At 41.1% G+C, this 23,570-nt stretch overlaps 1 protein-coding gene across 3 annotated transcripts in view; it reads right to left on the bottom strand.

The window, feature by feature from the left end:
* Positions 1-23,570, bottom strand: part of SPTBN4 (spectrin beta, non-erythrocytic 4) — a 275,772-nt gene that overhangs the window by 78,297 nt on the left and 173,905 nt on the right. For all 3 annotated transcript variants that reach the window (XM_077482455.1, XM_077482464.1, XM_077482472.1), the window contains one exon: positions 7,333-7,596. In XM_077482455.1, the coding sequence (XP_077338581.1) occupies positions 7,333-7,596 (264 nt within the window). The remainder of the gene's footprint in view (positions 1-7,332; positions 7,597-23,570) is intronic.

Here is a 23,570-nt window from a genome sequence, read left to right as displayed (position 1 = left end):
ATGACGTCACTAGCTAGTCATTCTGGCACACAGGGATCGGGCTGGCTGCTGTAAGCTGAGTTGTGCATGTGCAGCTTTTTACATTCCAGGGATCACTGTGAGCAGGTAAGTTTAGTGTATTTCAGAAGAGATATTGCATGTCTCTTCTGCAATATAAGGCCAGCCTGTTCACAGCATTTAATAGTGGAACTTTAGTTTCACTTAAAGTAAAAATCTTTAAAACACTGCAACCATTCACTGCACTTGTCTCTTTTAGCCTCTAGATCAAGCTGCGCAAATGGGTGATTAGCAAGTATGCAGAGACTGTTCATGTCACGTCTCTATTCTCCACGGTCTATGGATAGTTTGACAGTGGAAACCGCTAAGTAGCAAAGACAAACCCTTTTTAACTACAGACTTGCTGCAATCACTCAATGTCACTAACACCAATATAATGCTTTTTTCACATACAGTGCCTTGAAAAATTAATCATACCCCTTGAACTTTTCCACATTTTGTCATTTTACAACCAAAAACGTAAATGCATTCTTTTGGGATTTTATGTGATAGACCAACACAAAGTGGCACATAATTGGCACCCCCATCAAATCATTCTCTGCAGCTATTACCTTTTGTACCACCACCCCCTCCCTTTAGAATGTAAACTCTATGAGCAGGGCCTTCCCGTCCCTTCTGTATTGCACTGTAATGTAATTGTGTTGTCCCCCCTATACATTGTAAAGTGCTGCATAAACTGTTGGCACTATATAAATCGTGTATAATAATAATAATAATTATAACTGTGAAATGGAAGGAAAATGATCAATTGTTTTACATTTTTTTTTTTACAAATAAATATCTGAAAAGTGTGGAGTGCATTTGTATTCAACCCCCTATATTACTGATACCCCTAACTAATATCTAGTGGAACCAATTGTCTTCACAAGTCACCTACTTAGTAAATAGAGTCCACCTGTATGTAATTTAATCTCAGTATAAATACAGCTGTCCTGTGAAGCCCTCTGAGGTTTGTTAGAGAACATTAGTGAACAAACAGCATTATGAAGGCCAAAGAACACACCGGACAGGTCAGGGATAAAGTTGTGGAAAAGTTTAAAGCAGGGTTAGGTTATAATAAAAATATCCCAAGCTTTGAACATCTGACGGAGATCTGTCCAATCCATCATCTAAAAATGGAAAAAGTATGGCACAACTGCAAACCTACCAAGACATGGCCGTCCATCTAAACTGACAGGCCGGGCAAGGAGAGCATTCATCAGAGAAGCAGCCTAGAGGCCCATGGTAACTCTGGAGGAACTGCAGAGATCCACAGCTCAGGTGGCAGAATCTGTCCACAGGACAACTATTAGTCGTGCTCTCCACAAATCTGACCTTTATGGAAGAGTGGAAGAAGAAAGCCACTTCTGAAAGAAAGACATAAGTAGACCCATTTGCAGTTTGCAAGAAGCCATGTGGGATGACACAGCAAACATGTGGAAGAAGGTGCTCTGGTCAAATTAGACCAAAATAACATTTTGGCCAAAAAGCAAAATGCTATGTGTGGCAGAAAACTAATTACATGGGGCAGGACACATTACATGGGACAGGGCACATTACATGGGGCAGGACACATTACATGGGACAGGGCACATGGCAGGACGCATTACCATCCCCTGGGAAACATGGTGGTGGCATCATCTTGTGGGAATGCTTTTCTTAAGCAGGGACAGGAAAGCTGGTCAAAGTTGATGGGAAGATGAATGGAGCCAAATACAGGGCAATCTTAGAAGAAAACCTGTTAGCCCTTGTACACACGTTCGGAGATTCCGACGGAATGTGTCCGATCGGACCGCATTGTCGGATAATCGGACTGTGTGTGGTCTCCATCAGACTGTTTCCATCGGAATATCCGACGGACCAAGTTTTCCAACTTGTCTATAAAATTTTCCGACAACATGATCCGATCGGACTTTGTCCGATCATGTGTAGATAATTCCGATCGGACAAAGTGCCACGCATGCTCAGATCAAATTCCTAAACCAAAGCTATTGGCTACTAGCCTGAATGTAGTCCCGTCCTAACGAAATAACGTCATCACATTAAGTACGATCGGATTTTCTGACAACTTTGTCCGACTGTGTGTATGCAACAGTTTCGGACAAAATACGACGGATTTGGTTGTCGGAATGTCCAACCACGTGTACAAGGGCTTAGAGTCTGCAAAAGACTTGAGACTGGGGTGGAGGTTCACCTTCCAGCAGTACAACAACCCTAAACATACAGCCAGAGCTACAATGAAATAATTTAGATCAAAGCATATTCATGTGTTAGAATGGCCCAGTCAAAGTTTTGACCTAAATCTAATTGAGAATCTGTGGCAAGACTTGAAATTTGCTGTTCACTAGGGCTGAAACTACTAATTGATTAATCGACAACGAATCAATTATGAAATTAATCGATTACTATTTTCATAATCGTTTAATCGGCCAGTAACATAATGGGGTTAAAAAAAACTAAAATGAGCCCTTTATAGTACAAAAAGAGCAAATAATCGTTGCTATAAATATTACTTTCGCAGTTCTTCTGCTTTTTTGTACTATAAAGGGCTAATTTAAGCTTTTTTAACCCCATTATATTACTAAATGTTTTTTGGTGCTTTTTGCAGAAACACACTACAGTTCATTTACATGGTCTCCTATGGGGCATGTTCATTCACATCTATGCTTTCAGACGCTGTGTATTTGGAAAGGGACTTTTTTTTAAACACAAAACAGCATTTTTGTGGTTCAATATACTTCAATGGAGAAGCTGTAGAAAAGTATGTAATACGTTTTTGCAGCAATTTGTGTTTTTTAATCTGCCCAACAAACAACTAACTGGGCAAAAAAAAAGCAAAAATGCAAATAGCGTGCGCAAAAATCAAAATGCACAGCAAAAAGCACTGCAGAAACAGATCAAAAGCAAACTGCATAGGTGTGCATCGAGCCTTATGCTGGCCACATGGATCAATTTTCAGACTAGAACATTCAGGCGAAAAATCTTTATACATTCACTGAATGAAAGAATGTTTGAAATTTTCGCTTGTTTTTAACATCCTGTTTTTAAAATGAATGTCATTTCTGAACGAAAACCACATACACCGTCTGAAAATTACTTTGACGAAAAAGTTTTCTATTATTTCCAAATTGTCCTGTCACTGTGGTTGAAAATGAACGTTGATTTGACCCCACCAACGATTAGAAAAATCGAAAGGAACGTTCTTAAAATTAGATTTTTTTTTTTAAGGAAGAGATTGTTTTTTTTTTGTTTTTTTTTATTTAATCTTTCTTTATTAAGAAAAAAATATTAAGAAAAAAAATGGATTCTCTAATACTATATACAGTATATCTCTCCTCTAATAATATATACAGTATATCTACTCTAATAGTATATACAGTATATCTACTCTAATAGCATATACAGTATCTCTTCTAATAGTATACACAGTATATCTCTCCTCTAATAGAATATACAGTATATCTCTTCTAATAGTATATATCTCCTCTAATAGTATAAACAGTATATCTCCTCTAATAGCATATACAGTATATCAATTCTAATAGTATATATCTCCTCTAATAGCATATACAGTACATCTCTTCTAATAGTATATACCTCCTCTAAAAGTATTAACAGTATATTCTTCTAATAGTATATACAGTATATATCTCCTCTAATAGTGTATACAGTATGTATATCTTCTGTTATTCTCAGAGTGGATTTGATATTTTTCTCCCTAACCATATAGTTGGTTATTTATATTTACCACTGCATAGAGATATTTAAGAAAAAATTGCATTTTACATATTAACAAAATTATACACCACACTTTAAGGTTATTAACTGATTAATCGAAACAAGAATCGGCCAACTAATCGATTATGAAAATAATCGCCAGTTGCAGCCCTACTGTTCACAGACGCTTTCTATCCAATCTGACAGAGCTGGAGCCATTTTGCAAAGAAGAATGGGCAAAAATGTCCCTCTAGATGTGCAAAGCTGGTAGAGACATCCCCAAAAAGACTTGCAGCTGTAATTGCAGCAAAGGGTGGTTCTACAAATGCACGTCACACTTTCACATATTTATTTGTAAAACATTTTGAATACCATTTATCATTTTAGAATTATCATTTCACAATTAAGCGCCACTTTGTGTCGGTCTATCACATAAAATCCCAATAAAATACATTTACGTTTTTGGTTGTACCATGACAAAATGTGCAAAATTTCAAGGGGTATGAATACTTTTTCAAGCCATATACTGTATATACTGTAGCAGAGTAGCATAGCCTTCAGGTTTGCCAGAGAAACTTGTTTGGATGTTTAGGACTTGAACAGACCTCAGCAGGTACAAAACAATGTTTTAATACAATCCCTTAGTTCAGTTATTTAAATGCTTACAAGCATGGTTAGCAAATATACTGTATATTCCACTTTCCACAGCATCTGAATTTCATCCTTAACCATTTGACCCCCAGGTCTTTTCTGGCACTTTTTGTTTACATGTAACAATCAGAATTTTTTGCTAGCGAATATCTTAGAACCCCCAAACATTATATATTTTTAAAGCAGATGCCCTAGAAAACAAATTGGTGGGTTTTGTAATTTTTTGTTACATGGTATTTGGATGAAGATAGCCAGTACCTGCTGTCGCTGTTGCACAGGGGTGTGAAATTTTAAAGTGTGACATGTTTGGTATCCATTTACTTGGCGTACAAACATCTTTTATATTTTACAAAAAAATTGATTACCGTATGTATTGTGTGTACCAAGATTGGTGTGAGCAAATGCTTTTCTTTTTCAAAAAAGGTGCCGTTTACATATGGGTAAACCAAAAGTGATGTAAGGTCATCGCTTCTATGTTACTATATCAGAGAGCCAAACAAAGCTGATCCAGTCTTTGTTCAGCTCTGTGATCAGTCGGAGGAAGTGCTGACTGGTCAATTGAGACTCCTGTGGGGCAGTAGATCCCTGTAAAGCTATGGAAAGAGAGGGGGCACCCCAACCTGCTGCCTGTAAAAGCAATCCAGCGGGTAATTAGTCGCTAGGATTACCTTAACACGAGAGCTGACCGTCGTCTCAAAAAAATGGTACTGGGATGATGCCTGCAGCTGTAGGCATCATCCCGGTATAACCATTTGAAATCTAGCTATGTACGGGTACCTAGCTTGGTGGCAAGTGGTTAAATGTTACCATTATATTTGTTTAAAAAGTAAAAGAAAGACCATGTAAACAGTTTCCAATATCAAGCACCTGTACAAAAGTTCTTTATTGCTCTCTCTCATGTCACAGTTCTCTAGCAATACCTAGACAGCAGCTGTGAAAACTCTATGTAAAGAATTACCTTTGAAAGTCTGTCTTTGTACAGCCTGCCTGGATACAAATTACATCATCCCTCCTCTGCCAATTGGGTGAAGTATTGTTTTTTTCCTTTTCACATTTTTATTTCATTATAGCATGGCAGTATCCACAATGTACAAAATAAAAGATATTAGGTACAAAAGGAAGATACCATTCTGCTGACAGGCTATAGATCACATCAAATAACAATACAGCTAAAAGCCTACACGAGGCAGGTGATATTTATGAAATTTGTTAACTTAAGCCCCATACACACTATCAGATTTTCTGCTGATTTTTGTCTTCAGATTTACCAAAACCATGTAGTATAAGGGCCTGCCTGATTGCATACACATTGAAACTCCTAAGGTTTGACCTCATATTATATGGTTTTGGTAAATCTGAAGACAAAAATCAGCAGAAAATATGATAGTGTGTATGGGGCTTTAGTTACATAGTTAGGTTGAAAAAAAGACGCAAGTCCATCAAGTTCAACCAAAAATAAATAAAAAATACAATCCCACATACACAAACCTACACCCACAGTTTATCCAGAGGAAGGCAAAAAAAAAAACCCATCAAAGCATGCTCCGATTTGCTAAAGCAGGGGAAAAAAATTCCTTCCTGATCCACCGTGAGGCAATCAGATTTTCCCTGGATCAACTTTACCTATAAATGTTAGTACCAAGTTATAATGTGTACATTTAGGAAAGAATCCAGGCCTTTCTTAAAGCAACTTGAATAGCAATGAGAAAAACATTCAGAGACGTCTTGGAAGTATTATTTTATATATTGGCTAAAAAAAATAATTGCAGCCGAGAGGTAAATAGAAATGAAGCAACTGAAAGTAGGAAAAAAAAAAACACTTTTTACAAAGTTTTTTTTTTTCACAGTAGCAGTCTAAGAATTTTCAACTGTTAGCTCTTGTACACACAGTCGGATATTCCAATGGACAATGTCCGATAGGACCGTGTTGTCGGATAATCCGACAGTGTATGGGCTCCATCGGACTGTTTCCATCGGAGTATCCGACGGACCAAGTTTTCCAACTTGTCTATAAAATTTTCTGACAACATACTCTGAACGGACTTTGTCCGATCATGTGTAGAGAATTCCGATTGGACAAAGTGCCACGCATGCTCAGATCAAATTCCTAGACCAAAGCTATGGGCTACTAGCGTGAACGTAGTCCCATCGTAACGAAATAACGCCATCACGTTATGTACGATCTTTGGATTTTCTGACAACTTTGTCCGACTGTGTGTATGCAACAGTTTCGGACAAAATCCGATGGATTTGGTTGTCGAAATGTCTGACCGTGTGCACAAGGGCTTACAGCTGTTAGGTGGGATAACAAGTGGAACGACATGGGATAATTTAACTTCTTTAAACATTATAATATACATAAAAGAACAAAATAAGACCAATGATATATACCTAAAGCAGACTTTCAGCAGACTTGTGAACACCACTGCCTCTCCACCACATCTAATCAGAGAACGGTTTACATTCATTGGGAGGATGAACAGATTTTCAGAACATCACACGTGCCCAGCAGGGCACACGTGCTGCAGGGAAGCGGCTCGGCAGGGACCCATATGCCAGCAGCAATCACTGTAGTAGCAGTGCCTACTACAATGATTTCCATCTTCCACAGAGATTGGCCAGGTATGGTACACATACACTCATAAATTGCTCCAAATGGCCAATTACAGTCAAAATTTTTTTGTTATGAATAGGGTGAGGAAGGAATTGAACCTTTCATGGTTTTTTTTCCCACTTTGCATTCCAGATTTAGAGATTTCCCTTCACTTCCTGTCTGGATGATGGGTGTTAGAACAAGAAGTCAGGGAAAACCTCCCCATCTCCCCAATCTTGCACATTTGTACAGTTAGAATGTTTTCAATAGCTGCCCTCCGAGACCATGCATAACACTTATAAGGCTGTCAGACTAACAGTGAAGGGAGGACTTACCTCAAGCTTTTTAATATGCGTGTTGACTGTGGAAAAGTCTGGTAAAGCTTCCAATGGTTGAAGTTGCTCTTCTAGCTTGAAGAGTCTCTTTCCCAGGTCTGAATAATTTTGTACTACCAGGTCAGCTTTACTGGATTGGAAGAGCTGCTGTGCTTTGGCGTGAGTAGTGGACTCCAGCTCCACCCAACACTGACGGATCTCTTCAATCTTCTTCTTTACCACCCCGGCCAGCTCTGGCTTCTCCTGAATCAAATGTTGACCTTCCTGAAGAAGACAGACAGAAAATAAAAATTCTATACATAAACTCTCAAAACTCCCAGTTCACAATGATTTATTTTATCCACAATTGTTTCTGAACCAGAACTTTCTATGTAAGGCTTGTCTCCCCCAAATGAAACAAAGGGCCAAACTGATCAGAATAATCATAATCGTTCTACTGAAGGCTTCTTCAACATAATTCCAATAACTACAAAAGTGCTTTGTTGACTTACATGATGAAAATAATATCGTAGCGTCGTCGAAAATATTTGCTACATTTTATGAAAGTGGCAGAAATTATTTTTGAAGTATTCAATTGCAAATTTAAGCAAGAAAATGTAAGCTTTATAAACTATGGAATAATTTAGAACATCATTCATTTAAAATAGCCAAGGTCTGCCAAAATTGCTGCAAAAAAAGAATAAAAGAAAAAAGTCAACTGGACGTGCCTAGTCTGGATAAGTAAGTAAGTATGTGGGTTTTTCCTTATGTTACGATACTAATATAAGTCGCATGTTCGCTGTCTCTTTCTGATACAATGCCTGCTGCTAACCTCTGATTGGGTTCCCATCCAGGATCCCTCCATAGTGATCATTTGTCAGATGATTTCTCCACCACTGAATTGAGCGCCTGTCCTTATGGTCTTCCATGAGACTGATCTCTCAAGCCTTGTACACACGGTCGGAGAATCCGTCGGAATGTGTCTTATCGGACCGTGTCGTTGGATAATCCGACTGTGTGTGGTCTGCATCGTACTGATTCCGTCCGTTTGATCGGACCAAGTGCCACGCATGTTCAGATCAAATTCCTACATCAAAGCTATTGTCTACTAGCCTGAATGTAGTCCCATCGTAACTAAATTACGTCATCACGTTCTGAAAGATCAGATTTTTCGCCAACTTTGTCAGACCGTGTGTATGCAACAGTTTCGGACAAGATCCGATGGACAAAATCCGATGGGCAGAATCCGACGGATTTGGTTGTGGAAATCTCCGACCGTGTGTACAGGGGCTAAGACCCCTTTCACATCACGCCGCCCATAGCGTCGGCGGTAAAACGCCGCTAGTTTTAGCAGCGTTTTACTGTCGGATTTGCGGCACAGCCAAGAAAGGGTTAAAACCGCCCGCAATACGCAATAGCGGCGTTTTGCCGGCGGTAATACAGCGCTGCCCCATTGATTTCAATGGGGAGCAGCGGTGGAGGAGCGGTAAACACACCGCTCCTTCACCACTCCAAAGAAGCTGCTGGTAGGACTTTTCCTGATGTCCTGCCAGCGCACCGCTGCAGTGTGAAAGCCCTCGGGCTTTCACACTGCAGTATGCAATCACAACGCATTATGAAAACTATATTTTTTAAATGCAAGCAATGACTTGGTATCAGCCTCTTGCAGTCACTATCGAGCAGAACAAGGAGCCAGTTGGGAGTGCTGCAGTGCAATAAGCATGTTGATAGGAGGAGAGAGCAGAATGACACAGAGATGAGCATGAGTGGAACTGCAGAAGAGAAAGATCAGGTCTTCTGCCATGCCAAATAGGGCTGTACTGGGTGACATAGTGGCATAACTCTGAGGACTGGATGAACAGAAATACAAATGCTTTGGCAGGTAAACAGTTTGGGGTTTGCCTGTAGTTCAGCTTTAATAAAGAGAGAGGAAAGTTCCTGTATGTGAGGTTGGCTCTTCTCATTACCCTCCCTAGGTTAGCAGTGCGGCAGGTTGTGTCAGGCCAGCCACTCCCGCTGTCTCCATGCAGCGTGTGAGTCGCTGACGGAGCCTTATTTTGCCCAGCACAGGGATTTGAATCTGTTATTTCCCTCCGTTCTGCCCATATTTGATCTCGTTATTTTTCTTCAGAGAAAGAGGGCGAAATAATCGGATTTAATGCAAATTGGTGTCTGGCTGCAGAAGCTGAGATAAGCAGCTCCATGAAATGCCTGGAAGCCTGTAATATGTCACATGCGTGAGACACATCTGAATTCATGATATCTGGGTCATGTCGCTGGTTCCATACAGTGTGACAGTAATTACAGACATTTGTAAGAACGTGGTATTAACCAGTTCATTGATCAGGACATCTTGGGAACTGTGTGACCAGCTGTGTCCACATGCTGGACCTGGACTTGTCCCAGGGGCCCCTTCGGCTGATTCATCGGGTTCCTCGGGGAGACACTGAACCTCATGCTATTATGGCCTGTTTAAATATACCTATAGAGCCTATATAGTTATACTGACTGTGGGCAGGTATAAGAGAGTTCCATATATCCAGTTTGGAAGAAATATATATCTGTCCATATGGATTATTGTTGAAGCCCCCGTTTCTGTGGACTGAAAACAGGTGAAAGGGTGTTGTTTGTTCTACCCTTCCCCTCTCTATTACCCTCCCCCTTTAATTTCCTGGATACTTACGGTGTAGCTCCCCCCAGTGAACCATATGAGTTTATATTCATATCTATACATCTTTACGCTATCAGCCTTATACACAATCACTGGTATTAGTAAGAAACTGCCTCCTACTTTACATGGTGATTCCTGGGTGATCATCTGGGAACTCTCTGTGTGGAGATATTTCTATGCAGACAAGTGAGACCTGTTCCTTCCAACTACTCACAAGTGTGTCCTGACGAAGCAAAACAGTGAAACGCGTTGACGCACTGCCGTTTATTTTGTGTCAACTTTCTTGTTTACACTAGATACTCATTACTATCATATGCCTGTGTTTTTAATTCTTTTTTACTTGACCTGTTTGATACGACTCATTGTTAATCAAATATATTTTTTTACTATATCATTGTCCATCTTGCCTGTAAATTCCGAATTAGAGCCCTGTGGCTCTTTACCCTTTCTCTCCTCCTAGCAGGCTCTAGGACTTCCATACTGTAAACCTTTTCAAATAAGCACAAAATGCTGGTGCAAGACTTCATATAATTATTATTATACAGGATTTATATAGCGCCGACAGTTTACGCAGCGCTTTACAACATTGGGGTAGACAGTACAATACAATACAATTCAAGACAAGGGGAATCAGAGGGCCCTGCTCGTTAGAGCTTACAATCTAGGAGGGAGGGTCAAGTTATACAAAAGGGTAATAGCTGTGGGGGATGAGCTAATGGAGAGAATAGTGAAGTTGTTAGATGGAGGCAGGATAGGCTTCTCTGAAGAGGAAAGATAATCACAGTGATTGTTTAAAGGGCAGCTCTAGGGAACAGCTATATTTATACACCTTGAACACCTACATAGAGACTTTTCCACCTACCAAAAGATGTGTGATGTAAGGGGCCGTGTCACACCAGTCATTCTGCTGCAGCTTCAGCGTCTCCCTCTTTAACATTAGCTGCAATGAACTCACAACGTGCACAGCACTCCTTCGATATCTGACTGACCTTTTGCAGGAAGCAAAGCTTGCTAGTGAATTACAACAATAGCACACCAGTGGTAAGTAGATGGTAGGTGTGGATTCTTAGGAGATTTTGAGCACCCATATTTCCCCAAGAGGCAGTAAGAAGACACGGCGACATCACCAGCAGCTCCGGGAAGTGGATAGAAGTTGGGATCCACAGTATTTCTTTTTTTTTCTAAAAATGCTTCACATTTTATTTTAAGCATAGCTCCCAACTGTCCCTAATTTGGAGGGACTGTCCCTGATTTGGAGGGACTGTCCCTGATTTGGAGCAATGTCCCTCTGTCTCTCCTTCCTCCTCATCTGTCTCTCATTTTGGTCTGATCTATATAGTTGTATATAAAATGCACTTTTTATCTATCAAAAAGTGTTTTCCAGTGTTAAACCTTTCATCTGATTACTAAATCGCTGCATTTGTAAATGCCAAAAGCCAATATAAAGGAATAGTAATGGTAAAAAGCACTTGTGGGTTTAACCAATCTTGTTTTTTTGTACAATTCTCCTTTAAGGGGGCGTGGCAAAGGGGTGTGTCCTATGCCTGCATACTTTTGCTGATAGGTGTCCCTCATTCCCATCTCAAAATGTTGGGAGGTATGTTTTAAGTATCAAAAAAACAAGCGCTGCTCCTATACCAACCACATACATTTCTGTGCTCTCTCCACTATATAAATCAATACATAAATCCAAGCATATTAAATATATGGAATTCAATAATCTGTTTGCCATCTCATAAAGTGTTTATATATACATATAAAATAATCAGTGCAACTCAAAGTTCTAGTGCAACAATCTTCATTCATAAAGTCCATGAGTGCAATTTAAAGTACCGGTGCAGATATACGATAGTATTGGGACGTCTGCCTTTACACGCACTTGAACTTTAATGGCATTCCAGTCTTAGTCTGTAGAGCTCAATACAGTGGAACCTTGGATTGCGAGTAATGAGCGTTTTGCAATACGAGCTATTATTTTTTTAAATCTTGACTCGGTTTGCAAGTGTTGTCTTACAAAACGAGCAGGATTCAAGCCTCTGCGGTGTGCAGTACCACATTTGGCCAGAGGTGCGGGGGCGCTGCTGACATTTGGAGCCGTAAAGCTTTGTTTTTTATTTTCTAAATAGGTTCCTTTAAGCTAGTGCATTGTTGGTTCACTTACCTTTTCCTTTGATTTCCCTTCTAAATGTTTTTTTTCTTTGTCTGAATTTCTCACTTCCTGTTTCTCCTCAGTAAACTTCACACCATCATCCGAGCGGTGTTTAGTCAGCCAGAACAGCTTACTGAACAGCTTACTGAGGAAGAACAGGAAATGAGAAATTCAGACAAAGAAAACAAAGAAAAAAAAAACATTTAGAAGGTAAATTGAAGGAAAAGGTAAGTAAACCAACAATGCACTAGCTTAAAGGAACCTATTTAGAAAATAAAAAATGAACCTTTACAACCCCTGTAAAAGCAATTACACATACAATAATCGCTTTAATACAAGCGTGTAGCATTAGGTCAGATTGCTGCCCGGTGTGCATTCCAGATGCCTGAAATTACGTCTCTTATAATTCTTGTGACATGGACACATTACACTGCCACTGACCACAATAGAGTGGAGTAAAGCAAGAGCCCATCCAAACCATATCAGTATACTAACAAGCCATTCTAACTCTAATGCCCCGTACACACGATTTGGACTTTCCGACAACAAAACCATGGAATTTTGTTTGAAGGATGTTGGCTCAAACTTGTCTTGCATACACACAGTCACACAAATGTTGGCCAACAATTACAAACGTGGGAACATGGTGAGAAACAACACGTACAACGAGCCAAGAAAAAGGAAGTTCAGTAGCCAGTGCAGCTCCTTCTGCTTGATTCCGAGCATGCGTGAACTTTTGTGCGTTGGACTTGTGTACACACGATCGGAAAACAAAGAGCGGAAAATTAGAGAAAAATGTGGGGTGTACTAACTTTTGCGAGATACTGTATTTCCTCAGATCAAAGAACCTTTGATCTGAGGAAATACAGTATCTCGCAAAAGTTAGTACACCCCCCACATTTTTGTAAATATTTCATTACATTTTTTCCTGTGACAACACTGAAAAATTGACACTGTCACAATGTAAAGTAGTGAGTGTACAGCTTGTATAACAGTGTAAATTTGCTGTCCCCTCAAAATAACGCAACACAGCCATTAATGTCTTAATTGCTGGCAACAAAAGTAAATACACCCCTAAGTGAAAATGTCCAAAGTGTCAATATTTTGTGTGGCCACCATTATTTTCCAGCACTGACTTAACCCTCTTGGGCTTTGAGTTCACCAGAGCTTCACAGGTTGCCACTGGAGTCCTCTTCCACTCCTCCATGACGAAATTACAGAGCTGGTGGATGTTTTGGAGGTGTGTTTGGGGTCGTCATCATGTTGGAATACTGCCCTGTGGCCCAATCTCCAAAGGGAGGGGGATCATGCCCGGCTTCAGTATGCCACAGTACATGTTGGCATTCATGATTCCTTCAATGAATTGTAGCTCCCCAGTGCCGGAAGCACTCATGCAGCCCTAGACCATGACACTCCCACCACCATGCTTGACTGTAGGCAAGACACACTTGTCTTTGTACTCCTCACCTGGTTTCCGCTCCACCGCTTGTCTTAACCCTCTTGGGCATGGAGTTCACCAGAGCTTCACAGGTTGCCACTGGAGTCCTCTTCCACTCCTCCATGATGACATCACAGAGCTGGTAGATGTTAGATACCTTGCACTCCTCCACCTTCCGTCTGAGGATGCCCCACAAATGCTCAATATGGTTTAGGTCTGTAGACATGCTTGGCCAGTCCATCACCTTTACCCTCAGCTTCTTTAGCAAGGCAGTGGGTTGCCTTGGAGGTGTGTTTGGGGTCGTTATGTTGGAATACTGCCCTGTGGCCCAGTATCTGAAGGGAGGGGATCATGCTCTACTTCAGTATGTCACAGCACATGTTGGCATTCATGGTTCCCTCAATGAACTATAGCTCCCCAGTGCCGACAGCACTCATGCAGCCCCAGACCATGACTTTACCAACACCATGCTTGAACTGCAGGCAAGACACACTTGTCTTTGTACTCCTCACTTGGTTGTCACCACACAGGCTTGACACCATCTGAACCAAATAAGTTTATCTTGGTCTCATCAGACCACAGAACATGGTTCCAGTAATCCATGACCTTAGTCTGCTTGTCTTCAGCAAACTGTTTGTGGACTTTGTGCATCATATTTAGAAGAGGCTTCCTTCTGGGAAGACATCCACGCAAACCAATTTTATGCAGTGTGTGGCCTATGGTCTGAGACAGGCTGACCCCCCACCCTTTCAACCTCTGCAGCAATGCTGGCAGCACTCATTTGTCTATTTCCCAAAGACCACCTCTGGATATGACGCTGAGCATGTACACTCAACTTCTTTGGCCGACCATGGCAAGGCCTGTTCTGAGTGGAACCTGTCCAGTTAAACTGCTGTATGATCTTGGCCATTGTACTGCAGCTCAGTTTCAGGGTCTTGGCAAACTTCTTATAGCCTAGGCCATCTTTATGTAGTGCAACAATTCTTTTGTTCAGATCCTCAGAGAGTTATTTGTTAAACTTCCAGTGACCAGTATGAGAGAGTGCTCTCCATTCACGCCTGAGACCTTGTAACACTAATGAGTTACATGACACAGAGGAGAGAAAATGGCTAATTGGGCCCAATTTGGACATTTTCACTTAGGGTTGTACTCACTTTTGTTGCCAGTGCTTTAGACATCAAATTTACACTGTTATACAAGCTGTACACTCACTACTTTAAAATTGTAGCAAAGTGTCATTTCTTCAGTGTTGTCACATAAGATATAATACAATATTTACAAAAACGTGAGGGGTGTACTCACTTTTGTGAGATACTGTATATAAGGAGCCATTCACACCAGATTTGCTGGCATACGTTGACCATAGTACATTGTAAAAGCAATGTATTTCAAAAGGAGCAGTTCACCACTGCATTGCATTGCTGTACATTGCCCTGCGCTAAAAAAAAAAAAAAAAAAAAAAAGTATATATATATATATATATATATATATATATATATATATATATATATATATATATATATATATCTATTGCCCTACTTGATTTAACTTAACACGTATAAACACATGCAAGCACACAACCACATGCATAAATGCAAGAATAAATGCAGGCAGTTAAAGTTTCCTTTACATACGCTAAATAGTAACTAAAGGCAATTTTTTTTTTTTTTCATTTTGGATAGAGTAAGGAAGGATTATAGCCCGTCAGGTTTTTGTTTGCCATCTGTGTGCCCTAAAGAAGATTTCCCTTCACTTCCTGTCCCATAGCTAAAACAGGAAGTTAAACGGTAATAAAAACTGAAAGGTGTTCTAATAGAAAGAAAGAAGGATTTTGGCCCATTTAAAAACACAATGCAACATGCAAAGGCATATTAATGCACATACAATTACATGGGCTCAGCACACACATTGCCATGTGAATGGACCCTAATGCCGTGTACACACGATCGGAATTCCGGCCAGAAAAAGACAGATGAGAGCTTTTCATCGGAAAATGCAACCGTGTGTATACTCCATCGGAATTTAGCTGTCCCAATTTCCGCCAGCCAAAAATTGATAGCATGTTCTCAATTTTCCAGACGGAAAAACTTTCTATCGGTAATTCCGATCGTGTGTATGCAATTCCGACACGCCAAAAATCACGCATGCTCAGATTCAACTACGAGACAGAAGCTATTGGCTACTAAACTTCCTTTTTCTAGTCCCGTCGTACGTGTTGTACGTCACCACGTTATAAACGATTGGAATTTGGTGTGACCGTGTGTAGGCAAGACGGCTTGAGCGGAATTCTGTCGGGAAAACCATCAAAGCTTTTTCCGACGAGAATTCCGATCGTGTATACACGGCATTAACAGTCTGTCACGTGAGTTACTTCAATTCAACTCTGCAGACCATTTAAAAACCTATTCAGTCTATTTTTTTTAAACGGACAAAATTTAACCAGCTGCAATATGTAAAAGACAGAACACTGTAGATTGTAGATTATGGGAATATCCAATTGCCTTTGGGCATCAGAAAGGAATTTTTCCTTTGTAAGAGAAAATTGGATCATACTTCAAAAGGGTTCTCTAGCCTTCTTATGTATCAACTCTGGGTTTAAGATTTTGGAGAATTCAAGGTTTTTCTTTTATTTATTTTTATTTTTTTAGTAGAACTTGGTGACCCAAGTTTCTGCTTAATTCCATAGAAAAAGAAAGAAAGATTTGTTTGATAACTTCATACTTTCATAGATCTGTGCTAGCTATTGCTTTACTGTTCTGTAGCAAATATTATTGTATATTGTCCTATATAAGTTAATCTTACATGACTGGGTGTAGACCTTGACCTCTTTTAAAATAAAAGCACTTTTTTTGCCCTGTGCCAATCTATGGATACTGAGCTGGGCTACAAAAGAATCTCTAAAATGTAGAAACAGTGGCTTAAAGAAGGGTTCCGCCAAAAAAAAATAATATTAAAAGTCAGCAGCTACAAATACTGCAGCTGCTGACTTTTAATATTAGGACACCTACCTGACAAGGGCGCCCGCGATGTCCTCGCCTGAAGCCAATCTGTCCCTTAGCTCCCGGGTGCAGGTGCCGACATCGTTGGTAAGGGAATTTAGGGAGCGAAGCCTTGCTGCTTCACAGCGTGGTTACCTACTGCGCATGCGTGAGTCAAGTTGCGCATCCTCACTGGTCCCTGCCGTCTTCTAGGAAGACAGCGGGGGGACGGGACGGAGGAGGGGCCAGACAAGAGGGGCCGGAAGTGGGAGCAAATACCTGTATTAGGGGGGGGGAGAGAGAGAGAGAACGAGAGAGAGAGAGAACAAGAGAGAACGAGAGAGAGAGAGAACGAGTGAGAGAGAGAGAGAGAGAACGAGCGAGAGAGAACGAGTGACAGAACGAGAGAATGAGAACGAGAAGGAGAACGAGAGAGAGAGAGAGAGAGAGAACAAGAGAGAGAGAACGAGAGAGAGAACAAGAGAGAGAGAACGAGAGAGCGAGAGAGAACAAGAGAGAGAGAGAACAAGAGAGAGAGAGAACGAGAGAGAGAGAGAACGAGAGAGAGAGAGAGAGAACGAGAGAACGAGAGAGAGAGAACGAGAAAGAGAGAATGAGAGAGAGAGAGAGAGAGAGAACGAGAAAGAGAGAACGAGAAAGAGAAACTGGCACTGCCCTCCCCTTGGGGACCCCTGCAGAGACTCGGGGCTCCAGATTCAGGGCTATAGCCCCAAAAGCCACCCCCTAGTGTTGTCACTGGTCACAGGTGTGAGTGATTGCCCCTGCCAGGTCCTGGGTCGCTGCGGATATCAGTGGTTTAATGAGGGATCATCATTTCAAGGTTCTGAGTCGTGACTAACAGCAATGGTTCTAGACAAATCAATTGATGGTGAGAGGTTGCTGGTCACCACTTTCTGACCACTTCTTCAAGGGACAGTGTCACCTATTTTAAGGATATAGTTTTGGTAGTTATGCTTGTTATAGTGTGATCTACTCAAGTCTGAGAACTCCAATGCCAGAACTTTGGGCCCCAATGGTAACCAATGCTAGTGGAAGGGGTTTGGAGACACTGACGGACCTTTAGTTCCCAGTACTGCCCATTAATTATTGCAGTTCTGTTTTATTTATTTTTTTCTTGCCTGTTGGGAATATTTGCCAAAATAGGATCCATATATACAGTATATATATTTTTATATTGCCAAAGTTGCCTGGGTGGGCACCACCATTCCTAAAAGTACAAATTAACAAGAAAATATGCCAAATATAGGACTTTAAAAAGGTGCCTAAAAATACAATGCATGTACATTACTGTTAAAGTTGCATCTATGTATTCAATTCATATAAAAATGTAACGATTTCGCCTAAAAAGGTTTCCTTTTTTCAAAGTTTATTGTTACTTCCTCCCACTCTACTGTATACCACCTATCTCCTTTATTTTTATTAGAACTGAGTAGTTCAGAATGGCTTTGGTGGGGAGGGGGAAGAGTTCGGCGATTATATCACAACGCATTTCATGGATCCCACTTATGGTTCTGTGAAACTATAAAAAAAAGAAAAAGTAATTTTATTTTATATATATATATATATATATATATATATATATATATATATATATATATATATATATATATATATATATATATATATATATATTCAAAAGAATGAGGCCCCTTTCAGACATGGTTATCATTTGTCCCTTTTTCAACCATCTGTTGACGGATGAAAAAAAAAACAAAAAACAGGACATCAATGCATCTCTATGGAAAACAGATGTAAATGAATAATGATCTATTTACATCAGTTTACATATGTTTTTTGAAACAGATCAAAGCCCTATTTTACTTTACTATTAAAAAAAATGGATCGGATGAAAAATGAATCAATTTTTGTATCGGTAGTGGATGCGAAAAAAAAAAAAAAAAAGCGACAAGAAACGGATAAGCAGCTGATGAACAGTTCATCTGTTTTGACCTGACAAAGGCTAGGCTTCCACTAGTGCAACTTTCCATGCGCTTTGGGACTGAAAAGTCGCATGACAAGTCGTACCCCATGATTTCCAATGAGTACTGTTCATATCTGTGCGACTTCAAGATGCAAGCAACTTCAAAGTAGTCCCTGCACTACTTTGGTCCCATTTTGATGCGACTTGAGGTCCATAGATTTCAAGAGTACACAGGTTGTGGAAACAGCCTGAACTGATGAAACTAAGGCCGCGTACACACGAGAGGATTGTCCGTCCAACTTAGTCCGCTGAAACGTGTTTCAGCGGACAGTCCGCTCGTGTGTGGGCTTCAGCGGACTTTTTCAGCGGAAAAACTGGCGGACTAAGTCTTTCGGAATTTCCGTAATATTGTCCGTCCAACTTTGGTTTCAGCGGACAGTCCGCTCGTGAGTAGGCTAGTTGGACGGACTAAGTATGGCGCATGCTCAGAAAGGATTTACACGGCCGAAGGTTGCATTGCTGTGTATTGGACGTCGTATTTCTAGTCCCGTCGTACGTGCTGTACACGTCATCGCGCAAGTTTTCAGCGGACTGTCTGTTCATCGTGTGTGGTCAAGTCCGTTCATTCAAAAGTAGGACGGACTGTCTGTCGGATTGTCTGACGGACTAAGTTGGACGGACAGTCCGCCCGTGTGTACGCGGCCTTACAGTCTGCATGTGTGAAAGGGGCCTTATTGTACTATCCCCCAATACTGGGATCAGGACCTTGGGGGACCACCAACCACACCAAACATCAATGTTTATTTGAATTTCAGGTTATCTTCACATTTTTATAATGTATATTGGAGAAAGGTTGCAACAATTTTCTTTGGGGTTATCAATTTAGTTTACTAATAAAGTTAATGAATAGTACATACTTCAGATATATTTGAGGTTCTCTTGAGAAAATCTCTATTGGATTTTATTTGTACATTCTAGATCAGGATAGTATATACGGGAAAAAATGAGTCTAGCTATAATTATATGGGACCTTTTATGGAGTACTTGGGGCATTATCCCCCAATGTTACAGGTATTGTCATACAGCCCTTTAAGGTTTCCTTAAACTCTGGAATCAATTCTTATCAGGAAAACCGCTCGTCTGTATGCTATTCAGAGGAACCAAATACGACGTAAGGGCAGCTATTGGCTACTGAACTTCCTTTTATAGTCCCGTCATACGTCATCATGTTCTAAACGAACGGACTTCGGTGTGATCATACATAGGCAAGCCCGTTTCAGCGGAACTCCATCGGAAAGACCGTCAGAGTTTATTATGACGGACAGTCCGGTCGTGTGTATGCAGCATAACTCTTGGTGGGCACTGTTGGGAAGGTGGTTGGCATCTGGAATCAGGGGACCCAAACAGCAGCAGCTTCTTCAAGGGTAAGCACTCCATAATGCCAATCTTTCCCCATTAAAAGGTCCAGTCCTCTGACTGAAACATGTCGGATTTGAGTCCAGTGCTGACGTCACTCAGGTAGGGGAATTCTTTTTGTGCTTCCATAATAGCAGCGCTTTTGACAGACTCATCCACAGCCAGGAATTGGTTGACACTGCTTACGCTCTTTTCTCCATTCACTGGCTTCATTGGCAGCCCCATTAAACTAAGTGCCTCTAATGTGATCCCTCTGACAGGTGGAGTGGGAGTCTTGTGGAGTCGAGTTATGATTGCCGCCCCCTGAGCTCCACTACGATTGTAGACTCGTGCATTACTGTTTGCACCCTTTTGCTGCAGTGCTTTGATGTGACTTGTTTTGCAGTGAGTGGCTATTTTGGGGTACATATTTAGGTTTGCTACCCTTTGATTAATACTGTTGCTTCTAGCACATTTTGATCACTTTTGAAACAAGTTTTATAATTTTTGTGGTGGTCCTATTTACTAATTGATTGATTTACAGTGCCTTGAAAAAGTATTCATACCCCTTGAAATTTTCCACATTTTGTTATGTTACAACCAAAAACGTAAATGTATTTTATTGTGATTTTATGTGATAGACCAACACAAAGTGGCACATAATTGTGAAGTGGAAGGAAAATAATAAATGGTTTTCCTTTTTTGTTTTTTTTACAAATAAATTTTTGAAAAGTGTGGGGGGCATTTATATGGCGCCCCCCTGAGTCAATACTTTGTAGAATCGCCTTTCACTGCAATTACAGCTGCAAGTCTTTTTGGGGATGTCTTTACCAGCTTTGCACATCTAGACAGTGACATTTTTGCCCATTCTACTTTACAAAATAGCTCCATCTCTGTCAGATTAAATGGAGAACATCTGTGAACAGCAATTTTCAAGTCTTGCCACAGATTTTCAATTGGATTTAGGTCTGGACTTTGACTGGGCCATTCTAACACATGAATATGCTTTGATCTAAACCATTCCATTGTAGCTCTGGCTGTATGTTTAGGGTCGTTGTCCTGCTAGAAGGTGAACCTCCGCACCAGTCTCAAGTCTTCTGCAGACTCTAATGCCCCGTACACACGAGAGGGATTACGGTAAGTCTGACAGACCTCCAAAGGAGTTCCGCCGGAGTTCCGCCGGAGTTCCGCCGGAGTTCTGGCGGACTTTTCGACCGAACGGACTTGACCACACACCATCACACCAAACTCCGACGGAGTCGAACGTGATGACGTACGACTGGATTTGACGTAGGAAGTTCCTAGACAGTAGCCAATAGCTGCCCTAGCGTCGGTTTTAGTCCGTCGGAGTAGCACACACACGAGCGGATTTTTCAAAGGGGACCGGGTCCGGCGGAGTTCCGTCGGGAAAATTTAAAGCATGCTTCATTTCTAAAGTCCGTCAGACTTTAGCTTCGCTAAAGTCCGTTGCAGCCCACACACGATCGGATAGTCCGCCGGACTCAGTCCGTCGGAGTTTGGATGTCGAAAAGTCCGCTCGTGTGTACGGGGCATAACAGGTTTTCTTCTAAGATTGCCCTGTATTTGGCTCCATCCATTTTCCCATCAACTCTGACCATCTTCCCTGTCCCTGCTGAAGAAAAACATTCCCACAAAATACTACCACCACCACAGTTCAGGGTGATGTGCAGTGTTAGTTTTCAGCCACACATAGTGTTTTGCTTGTAGGCCAAAAAGTAAAATTTTGGTCTCATATGGCCAGAGCACCTTCTTCCACGTGTCTGCTGTGTCCCTACCTGGCTTCTTGCAAATGGGACTTCTTATGACTTTCTTTCAACAATAACTTTCTTCTTTCCACTCTTCCATAAAGTTCAGATTTGTGAAGTGCACGACTAATAGTTGTCCTGTGGACAGATTCTCCCACCTGAGCTGTGGATCTCTACAGCTCCTCCAGAGTTACCATGGGCCTCTTGGCTGCTTCTCTGATGAATGCTCTCCTTGTCCAGCCTGTCAGTTTAGGTGGACGGCCATGTCTTGGTAGGTTTGCAGTTGTGCCATACTCTTTCCATTTCTGGATGATGGATTGAACAGTGCTCTGTGGGATGTTCAAAGCTTGGGATATTTCTTTTTATAACCTAACCCTGCTTTAAACTTCTCCACAACTTTACCCCTGAGCTGTCTGGTGTGTTCCTTGGCCTTCATCACGCTGTTTGTTCACTAAGTTTCTCCAACAAACCTATGAGGGCTTCACAGAACAGCTGTATTAACGTACGGAAATTAAATTACACACAGGTGGACTCTATTTGCTAATTAGGTGACTTCCGAAGGCAATTGGTTCCACTAGATTTTAGGGTATCAGAGTAAAGGGGGCTGAATATAAATGCACGCCACACTTTTCAGATATTTATTTCCCAATAAATTATTATCTAGATGAATCTAGATTATAATGCTGGATTCATCTGGATAATTGCTAGCACACCCTAATATTATTTACTGTTCGGTGTTTCCCCAGCTACTGAGGATGGTGCCTTCGCAGTGCTCTTTCAGGAGTTTCTACTTGGAACTAGAAAACGCAACCGGCTAGTGGCAGCCCAGGGCGATACTCAGCTGGAGTAGAAATGAGCTTACCTCTTGGGTAGCTCAGTCTGGGGCGTTAAAAGTATCCTGGTTTTGGGGGCATTAACTGAAGGGCTGGCTAGTGGATAATCACAGAAGTATCCATTGGGGAGTCTGGATTTATTACTTGTCCTTTTTTATTCTTGACCTGGACACTCCTGCCACACAGCACAGTCAGGTGTCTGAATTCAGTTTTCTATATTGTAGCTGGAAAAAAAAAGGTCAGTCACTGACCCATCTTCAAAATCCTGACTAAACAAGGAGCATCACACCCAGGTCACCATTCTGCTTGCTTGTTTAAGATACATTCACACGGCAGGACAGCGGCAGCCAGGGGAGGTTACCAGCAAGAATCTATTCGCTACCTGCATGCACTGCGTGTCAACAGCTTCAGCAGTCAGCAGCAGGGGTCAGATTTGTACTCTGTACAAATCACTAACCAGCGCTACTGCTGTTCACATGTAACCACTCACCTGAGCTTTGGGAACAGAGACTATGGCCCATTCCTGCATCCAGAGCTTCTGCTGAGTTTTGGCTGCAGCTAATCATCCAATTTGCATGCAGACATAGTACAGAGTGTTGCTCCGTCCAAAGGCAGTGTTTAGCCGCCTTTCAACGCAGAAAACTTTCCGCACCCATTTAACCTTAGTTAACAAGCAGTTAGGCTCGATTTACATCTATGCATGTTGCTTTTGACCGTTTCTGCAGTACTTTTTGCTGTGCTTTCTGCAGTTTTTACAGCGATTTTATTGCGATTTTGTTTTTTTTGGGGGGGGGATTGTTGTTGGGCAGATTTAAAAAGGCAAATTGCGGTAAAAACATACTATATACTTTTCTGCAGCTTCTCCATTGAAATCTATTGAACCAAAAAAAAGCACTGTTTTGCGTTTAAAAAAATTTCCTGACTTTTTTCAAAGACGTTACTCCCAGCCCCCTCCCACACACCGCTTCCCCATGCCACTATATGTAAATTCAAACCACTCCACCAATGCCATTCTCTTCCTCCCGCTACGCCCCCTCCTTGAGTGTAGCTTTTGATTGGAGGAGAGTGGTCATGTGACCGTCTATGA

This window comes from Lithobates pipiens, unplaced genomic scaffold (genome assembly GCF_037356315.1).
Source record: "Lithobates pipiens isolate NorthernLeopardFrog02 unplaced genomic scaffold, aLitPip1_a1.2 Scaffold_1, whole genome shotgun sequence".
NCBI classification, from domain to species: domain Eukaryota; kingdom Metazoa; phylum Chordata; class Amphibia; order Anura; family Ranidae; genus Lithobates; species Lithobates pipiens.
This window is presented reverse-complemented; position numbering and strand designations above follow the sequence as displayed.